This window comes from Cupressus sempervirens, chromosome 1 (assembly GCF_028749045.1).
Source record: "Cupressus sempervirens isolate cs-2001-9-10 chromosome 1, ASM2874904v1, whole genome shotgun sequence".
NCBI classification, from domain to species: domain Eukaryota; kingdom Viridiplantae; phylum Streptophyta; class Pinopsida; order Cupressales; family Cupressaceae; genus Cupressus; species Cupressus sempervirens.
The window spans coordinates 760,077,256-760,093,768 of NC_143118.1; the positions used below are offsets into that span (position 1 = coordinate 760,077,256).

General features: G+C 30.5%; 1 protein-coding gene across 1 annotated transcript in view; it reads left to right on the plus strand.

Annotated features, from left to right (window-relative positions):
* Positions 1-714, plus strand: part of LOC149580121 (coiled-coil protein (DUF572)) — a 35,427-nt gene extending 34,713 nt beyond the window's left edge. The window contains exon 7 of the mRNA XM_089789526.1: positions 22-714. Coding sequence (XP_089645652.1) covers positions 22-384 — 363 coding nt within the window. The 3' untranslated portion in view covers positions 385-714. The remainder of the gene's footprint in view (positions 1-21) is intronic.
* The last annotated feature ends 15,799 nt before the right edge of the window (positions 715-16,513 follow it).

Genomic DNA, 16,513 nt, shown 5'->3' on the forward strand with positions numbered 1-16,513 from the left:
ATACATTTCTTGTTTTCTCAGAATCAAAAGAGGCGGGTTGCTGAAGAAACAGCTCATGCAAGGAAAAGAGGGCTAGGCATAAGATTGCTTCCAGAGTCTAAGCAAGATGCAGACATGGCTGCAAATATAAGATTTTCTTCAAAATTTGATGTGAATCGAAAGAACAAGAGGGCTGCGATTTACTCATCTTCTATATTCTCCAATTCCTCTGCATCAAAGGTCACAGACAAGCAACTTGATCTTATTGCGAAGAGGAGAAAAATTGATGCAAAAGGGGTCCATACTTCTCTTTGTGGAAAGTTTAAGCCATCTTTAGCGTCTCAGACAACTTTTGGTCCCCTTTCTGGGCCAAGGGGGTCTCTAGTAGCTGTAAAGCGCAGATGATCAAATGGTGGTAAATAGCGTTGTCTAAAGAGCCCCTTGAGATGTAATTTGAATGCAATAGTTCTTGATAGCTATTTTAAGCAAGTTTGAGTGTAGTACGATCCTGATGTTCATATTGAGCAAGCTCATCACTTTATTTTATCCTATTAACAATGTTAATTTCAAACAAGACTTCCAAGTACCACATGAAGTGTAGCTCATCACTTTATTTTATCCTATTAACAATGTTAATTTCAAACAAGACTTCCAAGTACCACATGAAGTGTCATAACTGTAAGATTTTCTTTTGCTTTAGGGTATTGTTACCAAGAGATGGCTATTTATTTTCTACTACAATGGTAGTTGGCACTTGTCACCTCTTAAGATATTTCTGAATTTCGGTCCTCGTGATTCGACTCCCTTAATTTGGCATAGAAGCAGTTTGAGGTAGAGCTTATTCTCTTTGGTGGGTGCATCACGTAAACTAAATATAGTAAGATATTTATTGTATTATTGATATTCATAATTTCTTTTGCGGTCTCATAAATGTTTTTTGTTTGATCTAATTTTCTGTTTCATAACAAATCGCACAATTGTACCATCTTAAGATGATAGCTTGTTAAGTTACAACTACTATTATTAAATGGAAAAGTTCAGACCTACATAGAGTAAATGAGGAGCCAACAATAACATGAAACCATAGCTTTAAGATATGTACCCGACTATTAGTTACGATTGCTTACATACTAATAACCCATATCCGTATACATTGAAAATGGCTTCATTTTATTGAACTACAAAGGTAGCTTGCCCCATCATCTTTATGGCTACACTACTAAGCCACCACGACATCACATCGAAACACCAATACCAACCCAAAACATTAACGGTAATAAGAGACCCTTCCAAAATATATAGTGATAAAAAACAAATGAAATATTCGAAGATAATAGATTTGCACAATTCACAAGATGCCAAATCATCGAACACAAAAATCTTGGACATTCTAAGGCATCATGAAGCTCAAGCAAACAATCAAACCTATCTTATTAATAAGATCTATACATTCCAAGGCATCAAACAATCAAACCTATTGTATTCATAAGATCTATCAATATTTTATGCCTATCGTATTCATAAGATCTATCAATATTTTATGCTAAATTTCAAGAAAACTTACCTCCAACTAAAGTAATTAAAAATGCCTCATGGACCATCAAAATCATACATTCCTCAGTGACCAAAAAGATCTCATCTTGAGCACGTGTGTGAAACCAATCTCTGCAACTTTTTACATTGGCAAATTGTAAAATAACCAATCTTCATCTATGATACCTTAATTTGTTCAACCAATCATGTTAGCAACTAAGACTTGACATGAATCATGTGGACAAACTCTATATCATCTTGTGAGGTGTGCTATTCCCCATCTTCAGTAACCTCGTTTCTCCAATCTTAAGAAATTGACAAAACTACAAAATAGACATGTTGACAACAATGACAATACATCCAACTTACCAACAATCTCCCCTTTGAAATTGATGAAAACATATGATGGAAAAAACAATAATGCAATTATATTCTATTAGTACTACCAATGATATTCAAAATGTATCATTATCTTTCAATGCCTTTCTAACTTTTCTCTGCTACCTCATCTTTGCTCTATCTCCATTCCTCCTAGGAACAAGCTTTCCATGGTTCCAATTTGATTACATACTCTTCTCTCCATTAGTTTATCTCCCTTGGATGTGACTATTCTTCTTGGCTTAAACTTGAAGTATATAAACTTGATTTTCCCATATGCTCCTCTCTTGCATCTTCTCTTTTTCTCTGATTGTTTTTCACCTATGCTCCTCTCCCCCTTTAACAAGTATCAATAAAAAATGGTGTATCACTTGCTTTGGGCCACTAAACACATCCAACCATTGATCATATACATCTACCTTACTATGTTTACTCCTAAGTAGTAGTCTCCATACATTAATTCAATTGTGCGATTTTTCTTTAGAGTATTATTGGATTGATGCAGTCTCTTGCATCTTAGTTCCGATCAGGGGCTATCACTTGCTTTGGCCCACTAAACACATCCAACCAGTACTCATATACATGTACCTTACCATGTTTACTCCTAAGCAGTAGTCTCCATAAATCAATTCAATTGTACGATTTTTCTTTAGAGTATTATTGGATTGATGAAGTGTCTTGCATCTTAGTTTCGATTAGGAGGGGTAATGACCCAAATAGTCTCTAAGATACTCAAATATGTCTTTAGGCATTGGATTTGTGAATATGTCAGCTATATGTTCCTTTTTGGGCATACACATCAACCTTACTTCCTTGTCATTCACATCCTCTCTTAGAACATGGTACTTGACTGATATGTAATTTCTCTCACATGCATTGGATTCTTAGAAATGTTTATGGCAATTGAATTACCATAGTAAATCACAATAGTCCATAAAAAATAATTCTAGTATCAACTAACATTTGCTTCATCCAAATGATTGGAGTACAAGACAAACAACAAAAATGCATTTTGCCCTTGTAGTAGATAAGGAAATTGAGTTTTGCTTCTTGCTCCTTGAGACCAACTTGCTACCCAAAGAGAATGGGCCACCACATGTTCTCTTTCTGTCACTTTCCCAGTTAGCATCTGTATATGCACAAGTATGCTATTGGATCCATCTCACCATTATCCTAACAAACTCATAATAATTGCATAAAAATATTTCTAGTATTATTTATTTTAATGTGTTCTCATTACCCTGTGTGAATAAATAGAACAACATTAGAAACTATCATTAATAAAATACAAACATTTATACTATCTACTCTAGTATGGTCCTTAACCTCGAGCACTGTAAACTACTTTGACATGAGCATAAAGTGAGAAGGAAAATAGAGGTACATTATATAGTGGAAATGATTTACAATAAGAAAGTTATTTATTCTCTATAGATTCATTCAACTTTGCATCTAAGGGGAACCTCCCTTAGTATTGAAAATCCAAAAGTGGATTTCTCAATGATTTTATTAAATGGTCATTAATTTCCCAACTAAAAATAAGTTTGCTAGTTAACAACCAAAATATCTGATTGTCTATTCATCCTTAGGGATTTCTAACTTACAACTCGACACTATGCATTATAAATTTGTTAAGAAGTGTAATTACCTCTCATAACTCTTATCTATAACTAATATGTTCTTCATTTGCAATGAAAGATACCCAACTTTTGAAGGTCATAATTTTTTTTTTGAGAGGTTAGTGGGGTCTATTATGAAGTAATAGAATAAAAAATATCTACACAATAAGCATCCTTGAAAAAAAAGATAAATAGGTTAGCCCAAATTTTGAGTTTTGTGATTTGGTCTAAGAACAATTTTTGAATGCACTCAAAATTATAAGCATGGTTTAATCCAATTTCCTACCATCAATTCAATGCCAAATCCATCTAATATTGAACTATCAAAATATAAAATATAATATAGTGAGTGAGACTATTGTCATGATAATGGATGAGCCTTACAAGATTAAATTGGCATATTTTTCATTAAAGGAAAATAAGAAATTTTCTTTTGATCAATAAGAGGTCGAAGTCAAGATTAATTATTAATTTGTTGTGATTAATTATTATTATTATTTATTGAGCGCGAGTAGATTCAAACCCAAGACCTCTTCAATAAGAGGCTCACAATTTACTGTTGTGTTGTAGGCTCTTGCCTAAGAAAAATAAGAACTTGATACATAAAGTTTTTGAGAATTAAATTTTACTTTTGTGCTGCCAATGTGCTTATATGCTTGCCATGCAATGTTCCTCATGCTACTGAACCTCTCTTCTATGTACATGTTTGTCTCATGGTCCAATTATGCTCTTTGGGAATTAGTTACCAAGTCTAACGTTGGGCTAAGCTTGGCGCCCCAATTTTGTAATTATAATATGGTTATAGTGGCTACTCATGATTAAGACCGGGTTGTGCTTGGCTCTCCTATTTTGTATCTGTAATATTGGTATTGGCTCTCCAAGCATATCATATGTTCACTCCCCTAATTGCGTTGAGCACGACTCCACTCTTTTTTTTTTCCATGGCTAGCTTTGTCGAGGTTGAGCTAGGTTCCCATAGTTTTGCTCCCATGGTTTGGTTGAGATTTTTGGATCATCCTTTTAGGTTGAGCTACATTCCCATAGTTATGCTCCCATGATTTGGTTGGGATTTTTGCATCATCCTTTTAGGTTGAACTTTTCTCCCAGTTTCATTTTATTATTCTTCTCTGTTAGTATCTTATATTTCTCCTTATATTAATTCATATGCTCACATACACACTTCATTTTGTCAAAAAATATATTTAAAATTAAAACGTGACACTTTTTAAAAAATGTATAGAATTTAGTTTATTAATTCCTATCATCTCAAAAATAAGTTAAATACATATAGATTTTAATAAAATTTTATTTATATTCATCTTATTTAGAAGAGTTATAATAATTATTCTAATTAATAATGAGAAGGTTTGGAAGATTAAGTACTTCTCTATATTTATAATTAGTGATTGAAGTACGCATGAGTAATGTATGAAATGATGAGTGTGCTGAATGTATTTTCAATTATAAAAGAAGATGGTATAAACATTTTAATTTTACCTTTCTTTAAAGTACATTAGTAGTTTACTATTTCAATTAATTGTTGTCCTTTCTAATGCATTTAATGTAGGATAGTAGTCTTTTTATGGGGGAAGTTAGCTTATGATTTTGTTTATATAATGATTAATTTTTAAAATAAGTGGGTGTAGAAGACAAAATAAGTTGCATTAGTTTTCTATTTGATATTAAAATTCATTAATGATTTATTTGAATTCATTATATTATATGACTAATTTTTTTTCCACTTAATAATAAATACAATATTTTAAAAATATATAAAACATAATTTTTTTTTAATCATTGACTACAAATTACACACTTAATCTATGCAAATATAATACTTACATACTTATGAAAGCTTAAAAATAACTATGAAAAACATAAAATAAAATAATTAAAATATTAATCTAATATTCTTAATCAATTTATTTGATTAATGACATTGTGCTAAGTAAAAGTTGCTTCCAATCTCATCGAATAATTCTATCATGAAAAATTTGGAAAAATCTAATGTAGAATATATTTTCATTCCATACAATCAATTATGCTACATGAAGAATATTCTTTGTCACTTATTATGTTTAATGACTAAGCATTAGTAGTGGAAATAAATAGTCACTAGAAAGAATATTCAATTTATTTTAAAATAGTAATTTTTTTTTTCTTTATTCAAATATTATAAAATATATTTTTACATCTCACATCCGTAGTAGATTGTGACATAATAAGCTGATTTGATATTGGTCAATTATTTTTTAAAATCAAAATTAATATAACTGAGGCAAATGCTTAATATAATATTCCCATACAAGTGCAATAAATCATTACGTAGTCATAGCAAGTTGAATATGATAATCACAATACTATGTGAACTTGTAAGCCTTATAAATAATTACATAGAAACAAAAACATTACACAAGGAAAAACTAAATATAATATAATATTTTACAAATTTTTAATGGTTACAAACAAAACCACTTTTGTTTTCGTGGGGAAGAGATGATGTTTTAATATTTAGAAAGTGGAACCCATAATTATTATAAGATAAGGTAATATGGTATAAAATTTAATTGGGTCAAATCTTTATTTATGTTAGTGCTTATTTGTTAGGCAACAAATCAAACAAATCTCCTATGTGAATTGACCCTATCATTTTCACTTAATATTTTAATGTGGGACTACCAATATTTTAATGCGGGATTACCAATTCACAGGAAAAGACGGTGGCAAGCTTCTATCCTTGTCCCTAAATTCAATACAAGGAAATGTATAGTCTTTGCCTTCATAAGTGACATTTTTGGAAATCAATTAATCAAATTTCATGATTGTCAACACTAAGAGGTGTGCAAAGACCAACAATTGGGTCTGCCATTTTGCTTATGGAATATGTATAAATGTGCACACTTTCACATAGATCTTCTAGATCTAGGAGTGAGTATATATGGGTAAATTTATATAATAACAAAAAAGTGCATAATTTTTATTTTTATTTTTATTTTGTATTTAGATATATTAATTCGATATTTAAATTATTTTTATGTATTTGTATCTTTATTTTATGAAAATTTATTAAACGAAAATGAGAAATGTCATGATTAAGGTAGTCTATCAAGAAATCAAATCAACCATTTAAAGAAATAAAAGGTGAAGAGAATGGATGAATATTTGATATAACTCTATTTGAAAGATACTTTATTTTGCCTCTTCACAATTTCTGCATTCCCTTATGATGGAGAAACATATTTGGGCCATTAGCAATCTTGCATCGACCAAAAATATCAGTTTGTTTTTAGTTCCTGTTTGTTTCATTTTTAGTGCTTTTGGGGTCAATCCTTCAATTCCTCTTGCTTTGAATTGCATAGCTAGGGGTTTTTTCTAGGCATCTTGTAGATTTTGTGTCTAGGTTCACATCTCAATATGTTCTTTCCTAATGGACATTTCTTCAATTTGGATCCAATCCTATTTGTTGTTCCTGCTCTTATGACCAGATTTGGTTTTCTAATCTTGTGAAGCTATTTCATGATTGGCAAAGCTTAATAGCACATTGTTTGATGTTTTATGTTCATGAATGACCTCCTTGTACGATCTCATGCATTTCATCATTATCAAAATGAGTTCTTATGGATTTAGGTTTGATCTTATATGTTATCATATGTTTTCTTCTTTCTTAGAAAATGCGATTCATCTGGTTGACTTTTGGCTTGCGATCGTATATAAATTTGTTGTAGTTGTTCCTTTGTAGGTAATGGCAATTTAGTTGTAGTTAGTAAAAGAATGACATCCAATTTGGATTTTGATTTATGTTATAATTAGGCATGTGTGCTGTGATATTGTAAATTGCACGTTGTGAACTAATTTGATGTAAATCCTTGATTCTGAGACAATGAGAAGATTTGTTTAGCATATCCATTGTATTGTTTTGTGTTTGAGATTATCATTTCCAATGTGTTGACATGTGCTACATGGTTTGGACTATCTCATTTGGGGGAACTCTTGCCATGACTGGGCCAAGTGGTATCAAAAAATGATTCATGATCTTGTGTTAGATGATGAAAGTTCCCAAGCTTGTGAAGTGCTAGATGTATTGGTTGCGAGGTGGAAGATTGGAGATCTAACTCATGATGGAAGAGGACTTACACAAGGGGATCACATAAATATTGTTGGTTAGTTGGTAACTTGGTCGAGTTATGCTGTTCTAGAGTTGAACTTATCACCAATTAAAAGGCAGATTGTAAGTGTATTAGATAGATTACCAATTGAGAGATAACCATCACCTTGTAATCATATCATCATAGTTGAAGAAGTTGCACCAAAGGATTGGAAGGATGTCTCCTAGAAGGATGAGCCCTAGAAGGCTAGAACAAATGATGGAGGAATTCAAGAATGAGACGAGTACTGAAATTCGTAATATTTTGACTTGATTACAAAAGAACTATGAGACTGCGGATAAATATGAGGAAGCTTTTGAAGATCTTGAGAGTGTTGATGTTGATATCCTTATAGAAGATAAATTTTTGAGAGCAATGACATAAATAGGTACGAGTCATAGAATGGATGTTTCTGATTTCTCTAGTTCATTACATCCCAAGGATTTAATGGATTGGATTGGTGGACTAGACAATCATTTTCAGTTTGAGAATATTAAGGATCCAAAAAAAGTTAGGTTAGTACATACTACATTGAAGAGCCATGCTGCCTTATGGTGGAAAGAATTACAAAAAGATAGGGAAGGTAATGGTGAATTGGAATACACTAGATGAAGGGTAATGGTTTCTATACTTTAAGGCTAAATTCATACTTAAGGTGTATGAATTATAACTATTCAAGAAGTTGGAGAACTTGAAATAGAAGGAATTAAATGTGAAGGATTACACTAAGGATGTCTACAAGATGATAATCAGATCTAGACATTGAGAGTCATCTAGGGAAAATGTAGCTAGGTAAATTAATGGTCTAGGAATTAATATCTAGGATGATTTAAGTATGCTGAGGATCAATTCTGACGTAGATGCTTATTGATATGCATTGAAGGAAAATTATAAGTTGAAGATGAAACAACATAAAACTAGGGAGAGGCATACGAAAGTTGGTAACATGAGAAAAGAGAAGTAGGTTGTTGATTAATAACCTAATAAAAAAATATTTGGGAAAGAAAGTGGTAACAAGTAATTCAAAGATACTTGTTTCAAATGTGGTAACAAAAGACAGAGATTTTCATTGTACAAGACTATTTGGAAAAAGCATTTGTAAACAAAATCTTGTGGCATATGAGTAACATTATAATGATGAATTTGAAGAAGCTATGGATGAACTTGAGATGCGATAATCTCTTATGCTTTGGAGAAGTATGTTGAGTAAGAAGGGAGTTGAACCTATTCAAAAGAGGATCCTGTTTAGAACTATATGCAAATTAAGAGGCAAATGTTGTAAGATTATTATGGATATTGGGAGTACCAATAACAATGTCTCAGAAGAGATGATACAAAATATTGGCTTAAGGAAACTTAAACACCCTTGTCCTTATGGGATAAGTTGGCTCCACGATGACTATCTAGTGGAAGTCAGAGAACAATGATGGGTTAATTTCAAATTTATACCTTATAAGGATGAGGTATTATGTGATGTGGTTAACATGAGTACTCATCACGTTCTATTAGGTAGGTGTTGACAATATGATAGAGGATCTATTCATGATTGTAGAAATAACACAATCTCAATGGAAAATGATGAGTAGAAGTTCACTTTAGTTTCTTTGAAGGAGGAACAGTGTTGAAGTGCAAGGAACTTGAGCCTTATAAGGAGTTACTATTTGGGGAATTAGGTTGTTGAAGATCAACTAGGGAATAATGTGAATAAAATTTCTCAAAGGTTGAGAAACTATAGAAGGATCTTGTAATCAGATTTGAAGGCAAGAGTTTATTGAGTGTCGATAAAGTTAAAATTGTGCAACAACAACAATAGACCTTGGTTACTGAGAATCAAGTGAAAACTAGTAGTAGAGGCAATTTGATTAAGCTTAGTAAGAAATGTAGAGGTAGTAACCATAGTAATCAGTTGTTACCCGTTTATAGAGGCTATAATGTAGAATAAGGAAATATGGCAAATTTGATAGTGGGAGTAGCCAATTTGCAGGTAATGAAGGCAAAATATAAAGAGGATATTTGGGTCAAGAATGGGCATGAGACTTATGTTATGTCCTACAAGATGTTCATAAGTTCCTCTTATGGAACATCTTTTTATTCACCTAGGGTGTTGGATGCATGAGCATCCTTGATTCGTTAACAATCTTGCATCAATAAAAAAAAGTCTATTTTTAGTTTTTGTTTGTCTAGTTTTAGTATTTTTGTGGTCAATCCTTAAGTTCTTATCACTTTGAATTGTGTAGTTGGGGATTTTTTCTAGGCATCCTATAGATTTCATGTTTAGGTTCTCACCTTGATATGTTCTTTCATGATGGAGATCTCTTCAATTTGGGCCTAGTCCTATTTGTTGTTCTCATTCTTACAACCAAATTTGGTTTTGTGATCTTACGGAGTTGTTTTGTGATCGGTGAATCTTAATGGTGCATTATTCAATGTTCCTACATTTGTAGATGAACTCTTTGTATGATCCCATTACTTTCATCCTTATTAGGAGTTCTTATGGATTTAGGTCCTTCCCTATATGTTGTAATATGTTTTCTTCTTTCTTGGAGAATACAATAAGTCTAGCTGACTTGTGGCTTGCAATCATGTACATATATTTGTGGTAGTTGTTCCTTTGTAGGAAATGATAATTTAGTGGTAGTTAGTAATATAATATCATCTAGTTTGGATACATATTTCTATTGTAATCAAACAAGTATTCCATGATAATGTAAATTGCAAGTTGCAGACCGATTTGATGTATATATTTGATTAAGAGATAATGAGAAGATTAGTCTAGCATTGTCCATTGTGTTTCTTTGTGTATAAGATTATTATTTCTGAACATTATTAGATTTCCACAATCCATTTCAATGCAATTGGTTTCTAGATTTGATTGTGTCTATTTTTTTTACCATCAATGTTTCGGATCACACTTTGTGATCCATCATCATGATGAGAGAGCAAAGGATATGAAAGAAAGAAAAAGGACACAATCAAATCTAGAAACCAGTTACATTATTATTTCTACTGTGTTGAACCATGCTGCATGGTTTGGACCATCTTCTTTGGGAGAACTCTTGCCATGACTATATCACCTTCCCCCCTCTCTCGACTATCCACCCACTCAACAAATGTTTAAAAAATGACAAAGGGTGGGTGTATTGGAAGGGAGTGGGAGAGGAAGAAAGAAAGTTTGAGGAGAATCATCTTACCTCCATATTCGACTCACCCTTCCGATTCAATTCAAATAAGCTCATTCATTTATATATTTTACAATTCATACATTCCACATTTTATGGTTGAGAATGACTTGGTCTTACTTGTGCAAATTCAAAAATTCCATTTTTAGTTAATACATTGAAAGACATTCCCTCAGTGACTAGTATACTTATCAAAGAGCGCCACTAATGTGTCAAATGAGAGTAATTCAATATAAAGAAAGGAATAATAAACATTGTTGATAAAATAGGAATAATACACATTGTTGTAATTCATATGACTAAACAACATTCACAAGAATAGATATTGCTAGTTTCTTTATTTTAGGCATATTATATCCTTATACATTTAATCATATGAAGAAACAAGCATTCAATCAACATATAAGAAAGTACCTTACTTCAACATTTACGAAACATATTCCTTAACGTGTTCCTCAAGACCATATCACACATTCAAATATCTAGATTAAAAATCAAAGAGTATACAAAAAAAAAGAGATTGTAACAAATAATCAAACTTGTATACACAAATTTATTCAAAACCACAAATTATTAAGATTTAATCTAACACAATTATCTATACATCTTTCAAATTTAATATTCAATACAACATATTAATCAAAATGATGTTTCCCCATATCATAACTCAACCAATATATAAATTTTCTAATTAATTTATTATTTCTTCACTCTAAAATTGTTTACAACAATATAATTTTTGGTATGTAACATGGATCTCATTCCTCCCTTCCACCATAGTTGGTGTCCTTTTGTCAACCCTAATATTATATTATATATATATTTATATTGTTGATATATGGTTTTTGATCATTGGTATTTTATTTAATGGCTTGCCGTGCAAGGTGGGGAGGCAACTTTTATAGTGATTAAATTAGAGAAGAAGCAAAAGTCAAATATTAAACTCGTAGCACAAGCATCCAAAAAGGAATTTTGAATAGTCATGAGATTTAAGAGGAGACTTTTCATGGAAGGATCAAATTTTCACACCATAAAGGTGGACATTATAAGAAAACAAATAAAACACCATTGGGTTCCACACGTCTTCTTTAATGACAAGATGTCGGTGACAAAGTATATTAATGTCCAAGATTGATTTTTTTACAAAGTGGGTAGGAATGAGATTAGGTATAATCAACCTTGGATGAATTTATGGTGACAAATTGTGGGGGACAATGAATATTAATATTAGGATTGAAGTTTGAATTTTTAAAAGTGGGTAGGAATATGTTTAGGTGTAAATTGGGGGTGATTTCAATAGAAAGTTATGTTTTTCTTCTCATTAAATTTGGGATTGTACACAATGTCTTCAGTAGTTGATATATCTATATCTTTTTAGTGTACAAAATATTATCAAATTAGTGATATTTTATTTTTAAATATTAATGAATATATCTTTTATAGTATATGTCTTTTCTAAATAAATTTAATAATATAAATACAATATAACTTATTCTTATCGAAATATACTGTAGTGATGTTCTTAAATTGAATCAGAAATACATAGAAATATTTTAGTAGAAGAAAATTTGTTAAAACAATGATACATTCTTTTCAAACTATCATTTCTAAAATACCGAATAAATAAATCTTTTAAGATACACCTACTTTTCAAATAAAGTTAACATAATGACATATAACTATCATTATTCATTGTAGTTACAATCTTTAATTTAAATCAATGATATATGGACATTAATTAGTGCAAAATAATTTGTAAAAATAGAACACATTCAACATAATCAATTTTCAAATAGTGAAAAATACACCCACTTTTCAAATAAATAACATAAATTATACTTAATGACATATTCTAATCAAAAAAAGATTTATTTTTTCCAAATGAATTAGTAATATAAATACCTCTTTTAATATGAACTATTTTGTAAAAGTAAACACATTCATTTTAACATAATGCTTTCTATAGAATAAATAAATACTCCCATCTTCCAAAATTTTTAATATAAAAACAATTAAAAAAAAAACTTTTCACATATAAAAAAAATACAACTAATAGTAAATATAGTTAACAACATTAAATAATTCAAAACACCTCTATTTAAATTTTAAATACATCTATATTCCTTCGAATCTAATAATACACCATTCATAATACTCTCATCTTTAAACTCAATACAAACACATACATAGTTTTTCTTAGGACCATGATTTGATGGCAATTGAATTCCTTTTATTTGTCAAAAATTCAAAAAGTATTTTGTAGATTGAATGGTCCTAGAATTATTTAATTTTTAAAGTTATTTTAGATTATATATATTTTAAAAAAATATTAAAATAAAAAACTATTTACTAAGAGATGAAACTATCTACTCAAATTTTTATAAACAATTATAATAGACTATGACATTATTATATATACAATTTTTTATATAAATTTAAATATAAATTATCTAAAAAGACAAGTACTATTACGAATATCATATTTTTAATATGCATAATGCAATGATTTAGGGGAAGAGTATAATTATTATAGCTAATTTCATATATCTACAAATTCTAAACAATGCATTGTACTTTGATGATTTTTTTGTTGTTCGTGTTGTGGTTGTTGTGGCTTTTATATGCAACTTAATTGTTTATAACTATTGTTCAGCTTCTAGTAGTAACAACAAACACTATGTGATTTCTTATGCACACAAGGGTAAAAAGTGAGTTAACAAATCCTTACTTAAAGATGCCCCAATAACTGTGCACTACAATTGCCTAAAAAATACTGCACAAATGCTCCACTAGTCATTCAAAGTTTTTCATTAGAGCACAAGTAGGTGATTATTGGTACATGATAAATTTATTAATGAACTTTTAATTAGCATTTTTAAATTTATTTAATGTGAATAATGAAAACCTAGATGAGCAAAGAATGAACAATAATTCAAACACAAATACTTACTTGCACTCTTGGTACATCATTTATTTATTAAGAAACATTTAATTATATTTTTTTAGTTTTCCTTAAAGTGAGAAATTAAAAAATTAGATAAACAAAGAGTGAACAATAACTAGAACATAGATGATTACTATACTCTTTCCCTAATTAAAAGATTATTTCTACACATATCTTATGACAACAAACTTGGTCAAGTGCTAGTACTTACTTGTCCACTAAAGTACTATTTGTGAAGAGAAAAATAAGTATTTACAAATATATACTAAACAAATGTTTTAATTAATACTAGATATTAGCACACTGAGCTATGAAGAAAACAGATATATTGTAAAATAAATTGCAGGTGGCAAGATATGTTTATAATAAACCTTACAAATCTCATGTTTGATTTTAATACGAATCATGCTGGTTTATAGACCAAACAAATCCTCAAGAGAAGCTCTTGCTAGTGTAGACACAAGCAAAAGTAAACGACACAATATGCTCATCAACTACAGTGTTCACATTGCAAAGCTTTTGGAGAGACATGATAGGAATTCAATATAGTGTTTAGAAGGACAAAAAACTAAGAATACGGAGTGAGCTCATGACTTTTATTCCCAATAAATGCCATATGAATGACAACAAGGCAATTTAGATGTGAGTATTCCCAATGAATACCATATTGAAATGAATGACAAAAAGGGAATATGCATAGATGTGAGCTCAAAAAGAATTGATGACAAAGAGCCTTAAATGAAAACTTGAACAAGACTCTACTCCAAGACAAGATTGAATTTGATGACATTTTCAATAGGTGACAAAGGAATGACTATTATAATAATAATAACAATAGAAATCTATGGTGGATCCCATTGCTGTTTGTTGGGCACAAAATAGGAAAAGCTTTTTGGAAGAGAAGAATGGAGGATAAGTTAACATGGTCAAGCATAGAGTTTTTCCTCCAAAAGTTTCAAAGGAAGGGAAGAGCGTGCAAATAGCAAATGATTGTAAAAGAGAAAATGCTGAACATTTTGCTTAGTCGGTTGGGTTGAGAATGGACATGAAATCCCAAAATCCCTTCCTATTTTCTCAGTGGACCAGTCTTGAGGTGGAGCAAGTGTATTGTACACGTTTTCTCTTTTGATATGAAGAAGAAAGGGAGGAAAATGACCGTTGAGATCAGCATCAAGAGAAAGTCCAAAGTGGAGATAGACTTGGGCAGCACATTTGGTGAATTGGATAATATGGTGCATGTTTTGTCAATGCTCAGAGGTCATTGATAGCTTCTAGGTTGTGTAAATATAATCAAACGTTGAATGGCTTGTAAAAATGAAATGGGCTGATTTCATATTATCTATAACCAATAAACATGGGAGTAAAGTCTCTATCACAATCTTTTTGGTTGAGAGTAAAAAGGGATTCATCAAAACTCTATAGTACATACTTTTAATTATAATTTGTACATTGTGAATTTTGATTATATAATTAAGGAACTTATTATTATTTTCATTTGAATGGTTACTGACAATGGAACAAATTATCTTTTTGTGTTTTTATTATCTTTTTAGTTGAGTAGAAAATATATTTAAGGATCACGGGAAGAGTTCAATTATTGTTCATGTTCCAATTGTTGGACTAATTGCTAAAGTTTCTCCTTTTAAATTCAAGATATGGACTAACTACATCCTATAGACCCATTTAAATCTAGCATTTGTGTAAGGCATTAATAGGTCAATCTTTTGGTGCAATGCCAATCGTGTTTTGATAATTGCTATAACAACTGGGTTATAGATTCAAATCCCCTCAGGTGATACTAAGGAGGGGGAGGCAAGGAAGGGGAACCATTGGACTAATCACTAGCCCCCACCACCCCCAAATTTGGCATAGAGACTAAGCACATCGCGTAGTTCCATTTATCTCTATTGGTATCCATAGGTCAATCTTTTGGTACAAAGACAAATGCATTCCAATACCAATTATTTTCATCTGGATTTTGCTAATAAAAAATTTGCTAAAAAAAACATCTAATGAGTTAATAAACAACCTTTCATATACTTGGAAGCTAGAAGAAAGTTTGTGATAAGACCAATTGTGTAAGTATATCAATTGGTATTGGTAGCGTATAATTATTGGGCCATTGTACATAACTATTAGATAAATTGTGCAAATTTTATGGTGGTTAATAAATATTTTAATACTGTAATTGAGAATATGTATACAATGCAACTTATTTAATTACTATGTTTTGACCCTTGTGTGCATTAATAAGTCCACAAATATCACCATTACCATCTAGGAGCCAAACAATAGCTATAAGCATTTAAGTTGCATACAAAGATAATAAAAATAAAAAACATTTAAAATTCAAGGTACTATTTACAAGCTTGTGAAGTTAGCTATAATGACTATTGGTACCTCTCCTATATGAGATCAAAACTTTATAAATATCTTTTTAGGTGAGAACAAAATATAATCAAGGATTCAGGGGTGTTTGTTTCATCAAAATTATTTGGAACATAATCCCAATATCATCCCTCATCTTGTATATCTTTTAGAGCATGGACCTTGGTGGATGGTATAATCAAGGAATGTGCCATCACCCTCCCAATGGTTTTATTTCTCCACCTAAACTTAAAAGGATTGTTATAAAATATATTTCAAATTTATAGAGGATAAAAGGTTGATTTTATGGTGGGACCTATTCACTTTAATTTAAATATATGGTATATATTAATTATTTATATTTTTCTA